Source organism: Erinaceus europaeus, chromosome 6, assembly GCF_950295315.1.
Source record: "Erinaceus europaeus chromosome 6, mEriEur2.1, whole genome shotgun sequence".
Classification (NCBI taxonomy): Eukaryota; Metazoa; Chordata; class Mammalia; order Eulipotyphla; family Erinaceidae; genus Erinaceus; species Erinaceus europaeus.
In genome coordinates, this window is record NC_080167.1 from 61,354,098 (window position 1) to 61,362,875 (window position 8,778).

Genomic DNA, 8,778 nt, shown 5'->3' on the forward strand with positions numbered 1-8,778 from the left:
ATCTTCCTGAAACACTGAAATTGTGGGAAATAGTGGTAGAAAAAAAAAGTTACCTGGTAGATATTTTTTAAGCCTATCTTCAGGTAGGATCTTGAGCTACCATTCCTTCTTTCTTCCTGTGGTAGAGGAAACAGTTCTAGGTCCATGAAGATGAAAGGTTTCCTCTTTCTCACCAGTCCTTTTGGGGATTGATGAACAAGGAATACAAAGAATTAAGTCTGGCCATCTTACGGTGCTCTTGACAAGGAGATTGGAAAGATGTCTTGCAGGACTTCAAAGGCCATCTTACTAAAGAAGTGCCTTCATGTCCCAACAGGGTTCTCACCTTACAGATGCTGTAAGACACCCCCTTCTTGTTAAACAGTTTCCTTCCCAGTATATATATTTTCTTCTTCCCAATATATTTTTTCCCCTCAAGCTCTCCCTGTGGTGTTGCAGCTCTCCCTTCCTTGAGGAGTAGAATTGCACATATACCTGGTCCTCCTACTCCTCTCCACTGTCCTTTCTCCTTTAAGTGCTTTCTGACTCTCTAGATTATACCTATCAGAATAATCTCATTGATAGTATATGACAAGACTAGATGGTGACATTCTAGAGATAGTAGATTGTTGATGAGGGCAGGCAGGATGCTTGGAATCTCAATTTCACTCCTAAGACTTCTGTATCACACTCAGTACTCACATTGACTTGCACATGAGAACTGCTACCTTTTTATTTAAAAACTTTTTTTTTTTCTTAACCAAAGCATTGCTCATTTCTGGTTTATGGTGGTGCCAGGGATTGAACCTGGGACCTCTCGTAACTCAGGCATTAAAGTTTGTCGTGTTTCTTCTGGCACTATCTGTTGTTAAAATTCGTAAGCTCTTGCCGGGCGGGCTAGCTTCACGGGTGGGTAACAGAGACACGGAGACAACGGCTGGGCAGGGAAGCTGTATTTCTTTATTCAGGAACAACGATTCATAAATTAAACCAAACTAATCACCAAACAGAACTCTGCTGTCTCTTTGCGGCGGCACAAGCACTCTCTCTCACTCTGGAACTCTGAAACTCTGGTGGGGTCCCTAGGGGTGGGGCCAAGCAGCCTGAGAAATTAATTGGACTGATCCAATTCTCTTGGCGGGGGAGGGCTAGAACAAACCAATGTAAAGCATACGACAATTAAAGCATACTACAACTATCACCCTCATGTAACTGACCTTTGAGGCACAAAAATTGTATCAGTTCTGCTCACACTCTCTCTCTCTTTGCACTGACAGCTCTTGTAGTTTAACTTTGCTAGAAATGTTATGGGGGGGAGTCGGGTGTTAGTGCGTTAGTGCAGTGGGTTAAGTACACGTGACGTGAAGCGTAAGGACCAGCCTGAGGACCCCGGTTCAAGCCCCTGGCTCCCTACTTGCAGGGGCATCGCTTCACAGGTGGTGAAGCAGGTCTGCAGGTGTCTGTCTTTCTCTCCCCTCTCTGTCTTCCCCTCCTCTCTCCATTTCTCTCTGTCCTATCTAACAACAATGACATCAATAATAACTACAACAACAATAAAAAAAACAAGGGCAACAAAAGGGATAAATAAATAAATAATAAAAAAGAAATGGCATGGGGGGGGTGCTTCCACTCCCCCACCAGTCCACATTGCCCCTTTGTTATGAAGGCTCATCATTTCAGAGTCTCTAAGTCATGTATGCTGAGGTTGTAGGGGGTCACGTGCTGAAGATCATGTGAAGATCACAACCCCTCATCTATGTGTCTATCACAGGGTGCCAGAACTCATAGATAGATCTTTGCCATTGAAGAAAAATTCACACATGCAAAAAGCAAGGTGAAAAAATCAAGATGCAAACTTTTCAGACAAATGAAAGTTGTGGTTTGTATCTATTTCACTGTATTAAATATTTTAAATTTACTTTAATGAGAAAGATGGGGAGGGAGAGGGGGAGGAGAGAGAGAGAGAGAGACTAAAGCACTGTTCAGTTCTAGCTTATGGTGGTGCTGAGGATTGAACATGAGACCTCAGAGCCTCAGGCATGAAAGTCTTTTGCATAACCTTTATACTATCTCCTCAGCCTCTCACTGCAAACTTTTAGAGGGTAAATTTTCATACAGCTCCATGAATTAAACAAACAAGAAAAAATATGAAGAAATCATCTGGTTGGCAAATTTACAGATTTACTTTTCGAAATTGTGGCTTATATGGTAGCAATAGTTCCCACATCCCTGAACTGTTGACTTTTATCCTGAGGAGTAACATTTTAGACCATTGTCAACATTTCTCTTTTCTTAGATTATTCCCCAAGGAATTCTACATTTTTCTTCCCCCAGGAAATATTTGCAGCATTCTAAAGTAGCATTTTGCTAAAGTTGATTGCCTGATAGGGAGAAACTCCCCCCCCCCCCCAGTCATTTTCATAGCAACATCCCAAACACAGCAAACTTGATGATGCATGGAAAATAGAAGTCTGGGAGAAATACAGCCACCGAAGGACTGGGTTCAAGTTCCCAGAACTCACTTGAGAACCATGTGGGGCCTGTCCCTGGACAGCTGCAAGGAGCCAGGCCCATCCAGGCTTCTCATTTCCTGGAGCTCTTCAAATCTTTACAAACAGTGTTTTATTTGATGTGGAAATCAGGTGAAAAGGAAAAGAAGTCAGTGTTTCTTGAAGGGGGGATATCCTCTCAGGGTGATGTGTACTCCCCTCAGGATGGGCCACTTACTTTGGAAGTATGTAAGTAAGGAAGTATGCACTCTGCTGAAACCGTTGCCATAGGAACCAAACTTCCCCCTCCATTAATTGGCTGAATGATTGCTGTAGTAAATTTCCACACGAGTATCTGAGTTACACAAATTAAGCTTGGGATGGGAGCTGAATCCAGCAGACTGTAGACTTAATAGGCAGGTGTTTGGGGTGTGTGGGGGGGGAGGAGATGAGAACTGTATTAGAAGGGCAGTCTTTGCACAGCTAGGGGCCAGCAGACTGTGGGTTTGCTAAAGAAAACACTCAAGTGAGCACTTTGGTGTCCCCCGATTTTTGTGCTCTGCTTTCATTTCTCAGAAGGATATTGCCTGTGCTCTCAGCTGAAAGCTGTGTTAACGCAGGGCCTAGAGGATTCTTAACAGCCTGGTTCCAGAGGACGTCTTCTGACGAGAGCAAATGTGATGCAACATGGCACAGAAGTAAGTGATGGGAGGTTCTGTGCAGAGGCCAAGTGTTAAGTAGGCTTATGGCCATGCATAATCCCACAGTAAACTGGGCTTCAGCCAGGTGGTAAAAGATAGGGTCATCTCCAAGGAAGAAGCAGGATGTGTTGGGAGTAGGTTGTACCATATTTCATTTGAGCTGAAGGCGCATTTTTTTTTGTCCAGGGTTATCACTGGGGCTCAGTCCCTGAACTAAGAATCCACATTCCTGGAAGCCACCCCCCCATTTTTGTTGCCCTTGTTGTTGTTATTGCTGTTGGATAGGACAGAGAGAAATCTAGAGAGGAGGGGAAGAGAGAGAAGGGGAGAGAAAAACCGATACTTGCAGGCCTGCTTGTGAAGTGACCCCCTTGCAGGTGAGGAGCCAGGGTCTCGAATCCTTATGCCGGTCCTTGCATTTTGCGCCATGTACACTTAACCTGCTGTGCTGCTGCCCGGCCCAAGATGTATATTTCTTACATTTAAGTGCATGGGATGTCACAGCTCCTACCAATCTGGTTGCAGGGGGCCAAGACAATAAAGGAAAATAAATAACAACCAAATTCCATACAGTGAGTCAACATGAGTTCACTACTTAAATCAGCTAATAGCGTGATGCCATAAACAGAGCCAAATGATGATATATATATCTTTTACCAAAAAAAAAAAAAAAGAAGTGTAAGGCCTGATTGTCATCATTTCATCAAATGATTTGGCTGACATGAAAATATCTAGAAAATCTGAATGCAGATATTGGAAATTTTCTCATGTTATAGAACACACTTAGCAGAAAGAGAGTCATTTAGGCTTTCTACTGTATTTAATCCCTCCCACAGCCCCCCCTTTTTTCCCTCCAGAGTTATTTGCTGGGGCTCGGTGCCAGCATTGTGAATCCACTGCTCCTGGTGTCCATTTTTTTCCATTTTATTGGATAGGACAGAGAGAAATTGAGAGAGGAGGAGGTTATAGAGAGGGAGAGACAAAGAGAGATACGTGTAGACCTCCTTCAAGGTTTGTGAGGCATCCCCCCTGCAGGGGATGGAAAGGAGGGGCTCGAACCCAGATTCCTTGCATGGGTCCTTGCAACTAGTATACTATGCGCTTACCTATGTGTGCTACTGCCCACCCATCCTGTACTTAATTCCCTCAAAGAGTATGTTAGAGTGAGTTGCTTTTTTTTTTTTTTCTTAAAGCTTTGGGTGTACTACAAAAGCACTGTAGCAATTTAATGAAAGAGTAAGAAAATGATCAATATTTAAAACTAATGTTATCATTTGAGGTCTGCTGACCAACCTCACAATGTATACCAGCCCTGCACTCCAAGGTCTCGTGTGGATTTTGGACATCCACTTCCTCTGTGGGTGGCAGCTGCCTGTCATCTCAGTCATCCTGAGGAAAAGCCAGGAAGTGTGTTTTAAAAGTGTTTGCCCAGATGAGATCACGTGTGAGCTCCAGCATGAGCCGGGACTGAAGCCTGAGCCTGCTGGCTGTGTGTGCAGTCAGACAGTTGATCCAGAAGGACAAGCAATGCTCTCCTTGACGCCAGGAAAGATAAAAAGAAGCCTGCGTGCGTCCAAAACAGCACAGCTTATGTGTGGGAACCACACAAAATTAAAGCCTGTTCTTTGGGTTGGTCTTGGACAAGGCCAGGGATGAGAAAATGCACAGCTGCTAGGGCCCTCTGCCTTGTTTGTTTAAAGAGAACTTTGAGTGGGAAAGCAAACTGTGTCTTGAACTCCTGAGGTGGCGAGGCAACCTAGAGCATGTAATAGATAGGCAGTCCTGGTTGTTTTCCTGTCCACTTCTGTGACATAACAGCCACATCTTTGGAACAGAATCTTAGTAAAATAGGTCTTAGAAATTAGAAGCTGGGGGGTCGGGCGGTGGCGCAGTGGGTTAAGCACATGTGGTGCAAAGCGCAAGGACCAGCGTAAGGATCCCGGTTTGAGCCCCGGCTCCCCACCTACAGGGAAGTTGCTTCATAGGCGGTGAAGCAGGTCTGCAGGTGTCTGTCTTTCTCTCCCCCTCTCTGTCTTCCCCTCCTCTCTCCATTTCTTTCTGTCCTATCCAACAACAAACAACATCAACAATGGCAATAATAATAACCACAATGAGGCTACAATAACAAGGGCAACAAAAAGGGGGGAAAAATGGTCTCCAGGAGCGGTGGATTCATGGTGCAGGTACCGAACCCAGCAATAACCCTGGAGGGAAAAAAAAAAGAAATTAGAAGCTGGTCAACAATTTGTTTGGCTTTATATGTTAACTCTATTTTCAACCACCAGGTTCCAGATGCCATAATGATGCCGACCAGGCTCCCCTGGACAGACAACCCCACCAATGTGTCCTGGAGCCCTGCTTCCCCAGAGCCCTTCCCCACTAGGGAAAGAGAGAGACAGGCTTGGAGTATGGATTGACCTGTCAATGCCCATATTCAGTGGGGAAGCAATTTCAGAAGGCAGACCTTCCACCTTCTGCATCCCACAATGACCTTGGGTCCATATTCCCAGAGGGTTAAAGAATAGGGGGGGCGCGGCTGGGGGCCTTGGAGAGCTGCGCGTGGGGAAGGGGCGCAGGGGCGCCGCAGCAAATGGGACCAGCCAGCGCCGGCTCCTCTTCTTTTCCTGCCCCCGGCGGCCCCAGGTGGGGAGGTCGCCGCCGGCGCGGGGAGCCCGGGGGGTGCGGCTGCCGCCCCCTCGGGAGCCCTGGATGCCGCCGCCGCCGTGGCCGCGAAGATCAATGCCATGCTCATGGCCAAGGGGAAGCTGAAACCCACTCAGAATGCAGCTGAGAAGCTTCAGACTCCTGGCAAAGGCCTAACTAGCAGCAAAAGCAAAGATGATCTGGTGGTAGCTGAAGTTGAAATCAATGATGTGCCTCTCACGTGTAGGAACTTACTGACTCGAGGACAGACGCAAGATGAGATCAGCCGACTTAGTGGGGCTGCAGTGTCAACTCGAGGGAGGTTCATGACAACGGAGGAAAAAGCCAAAGTGGGACCAGGGGACCGTCCATTATATCTTCATGTTCAGGGCCAGACACGGGAATTGGTGGACAGAGCTGTAAATCGAATCAAAGAAATTATCACCAATGGGGTGGTAAAAGCTGCCACGGGTACAAGCCCAACTTTCAATGGTGCAACAGTCACTGTCTATCACCAGCCAGCACCTATCACACAGCTGTCTCCAGCCATCAGCCAGAAGCCCCCCTTCCAGTCAGGGATGCATTATGTTCAAGATAAGTTATTTGTGGGTCTAGAACATGCTGTGCCCACTTTTAATGTCAAGGAGAAAGTGGAAGGTCCAGGCTGCTCCTATTTGCAGCACATTCAGATTGAAACAGGTGCCAAAGTATTCCTACGAGGCAAAGGTTCAGGCTGCATTGAACCAGCGTCTGGCCGAGAAGCTTTTGAACCTATGTATATTTATATCAGTCATCCCAAACCTGAAGGCCTGGCTGCTGCCAAGAAGCTCTGTGAGAATCTCTTGCAAACAGTTCATGCAGAATATTCTAGATTTGTAAATCAGATTAACACTGCTGTACCTTTACCAGGCTATACACAACCCTCTGCTATAAGTAGTGTCCCTCCTCAGCCACCATATTATCCATCCAATGGCTATCAGTCTGGTTACCCTGTTGTTCCCCCTCCTCAGCAGCCAATTCAACCTCCCTATGGTGTCCCAAGTATAGTGCCACCAGCTGTTTCATTGGCACCTGGAGTCTTGCCAGCGATACCTACTGGAGTTCCACCTGTGCCAACACAATACCCGATAACACAAGTACAGCCTCCCATTAGCACTGGACAGAGTCCGATGAGTGGGCCTTTTATTCCTGCTGCTCCTGTCAAAACTGCCTTGCCTGCCGGGCCCCAGCCCCCACACCCGCCCCAGCCCCAACCCCAGCCCCAGCCCCAGCCCCAGCCCCCACTTCCAACTCAACCTCAGGCACAGAAGAGACGATTCACAGAGGAGCTACCAGATGAACGGGAATCTGGACTTCTTGGATACCAGCATGGACCCATTCATATGACTAATTTAGGTACAGGCTTCTCCGGTCAGAATGAGATTGAAGGTGCAGGATCGAAGCCAGCAAGTTCCTCAGGCAAAGAGCGAGAGAGGGACAGGCAGTTGATGCCTCCACCAGCCTTCCCAGTGACTGGAATAAAATCAGAGTCTGATGAAAGGAATGGATCTGGAACCTTAACAGGGAACCATGATTATCCAGTGAAGAAGATGAAAACGACGGAAAAGGGGTTTGGCTTAGTGGCTTATGCTGCAGATTCATCAGATGAAGAAGAGGAACACGGAGGTCATAAAAATGCAAGTAGTTTTCCACAGGGCTGGAGTTTGGGGTATCAGTACCCTTCATCACAACCACGAGCTAAACAACAGATGCCGTTCTGGATGGCCCCATAGGAAACGGTGGAACAGAGCTTTGAACGTCGGTGACTCTTCTTTTAGCAATAATGCATGCATTTGATTTAACAAGACTCTGGGGCCTCTACTGGGAGCCATCTTGGACCTTTGCAGAAGTTACAGATGCACTGTCCCCTATTCTTAAAGGGGCTCCATTCTTCATAAAACATCCTTATTTCTGCAGTAGCATAACATCTGTTAAAATTTACTTAGAATCACAAATTTGTCTCAGAAGCTTTTTAACCATTGGTGAAACATGCTTATTCCACAAAGCATCCCAACAGGCTCATCCCCATATACACTTAACCTGGTCCACTCTTTTCCAAATGAATAGCTCCTATTTGGGCATAAAATTTTATTTGTATTTTATTACTATTTGCTCACTTTTGATAACTGGTTACAAAACAAGCCTTACTGTCTATGGGGAAGTGATTTTAAGATATCCTTTCAGTACTGAAATCTAAGTACTCCTCATTCCTATTTCATCTTCAGATTCTTTCTGTTGTAGAAACTGCAGTTAAGAATCCAGGCATAGCTGGAGCTGGGGTAGGAAAATGGACCTGCTTTTTTGATTGTGTCTTTGTATTGGGATGCCCAGCAACTGGCACCTTCCAGCACACTTTCTCAGATAGCCATTACTATTTTTTACTCCCCTTCTAAGCTCCTTGTCTTCAACTGGGTCAGAGTAAACTGCTTGATCAAAAGCTGGTCAGACTCATGACAGAAATGAAACACAGTGGTCTGTCTCAAATAGAGCTTTGACTGCTCATAGTAGGATGGTGGACTTAATGACTGAAATGCAACTTGTCCTTTTTCTTGGCATTACAGGTTTTGCCAAAAGAACTTTTTTGTATCAAATACTGATGTGTGAAAGTGAAGGAGCTAGTCTGCTGAACCAGGAGTAGTTTGAGATACTGAACTGTCATTTTTGCACATTTGAATACTCTGCAGGCTGGCTTTGTATAAACCCTCTGGTTTCCTATATGTTGTAAATATTTAGACCATAATTTCATTATAAATAAATGTACAAATATAAAAAAAAAAAAAAAAAAAGAATAGGAAGGGAGGGGATGGGATACAGAGTTCTGGTGGTGGGAATTGTATGAAGTTGTACCCCTCTTATCCTATGGTTTAGTTAATGTTTCCTTTTTATAAACAAAAAAATAAGAAGAAGAAGAAGAAATTAGAAGCATC

At 45.5% G+C, this 8,778-nt stretch overlaps 1 protein-coding gene across 1 annotated transcript; it reads left to right on the forward strand.

Annotated features, from left to right (window-relative positions):
* The first annotated feature begins 4,468 nt into the window (after positions 1–4,468).
* LOC132538973 (KH homology domain-containing protein 4-like) lies at positions 4,469–8,316 on the forward strand. Its single transcript, XM_060192537.1, has 2 exons — positions 4,469–4,798; positions 5,695–8,316. Exons 1-2 carry the CDS (start codon positions 4,469–4,471, stop codon positions 7,582–7,584), a joined length of 2,220 nt encoding a protein of 739 aa, XP_060048520.1. The 3' UTR covers positions 7,585–8,316.
* The last annotated feature ends 462 nt before the right edge of the window (positions 8,317–8,778 follow it).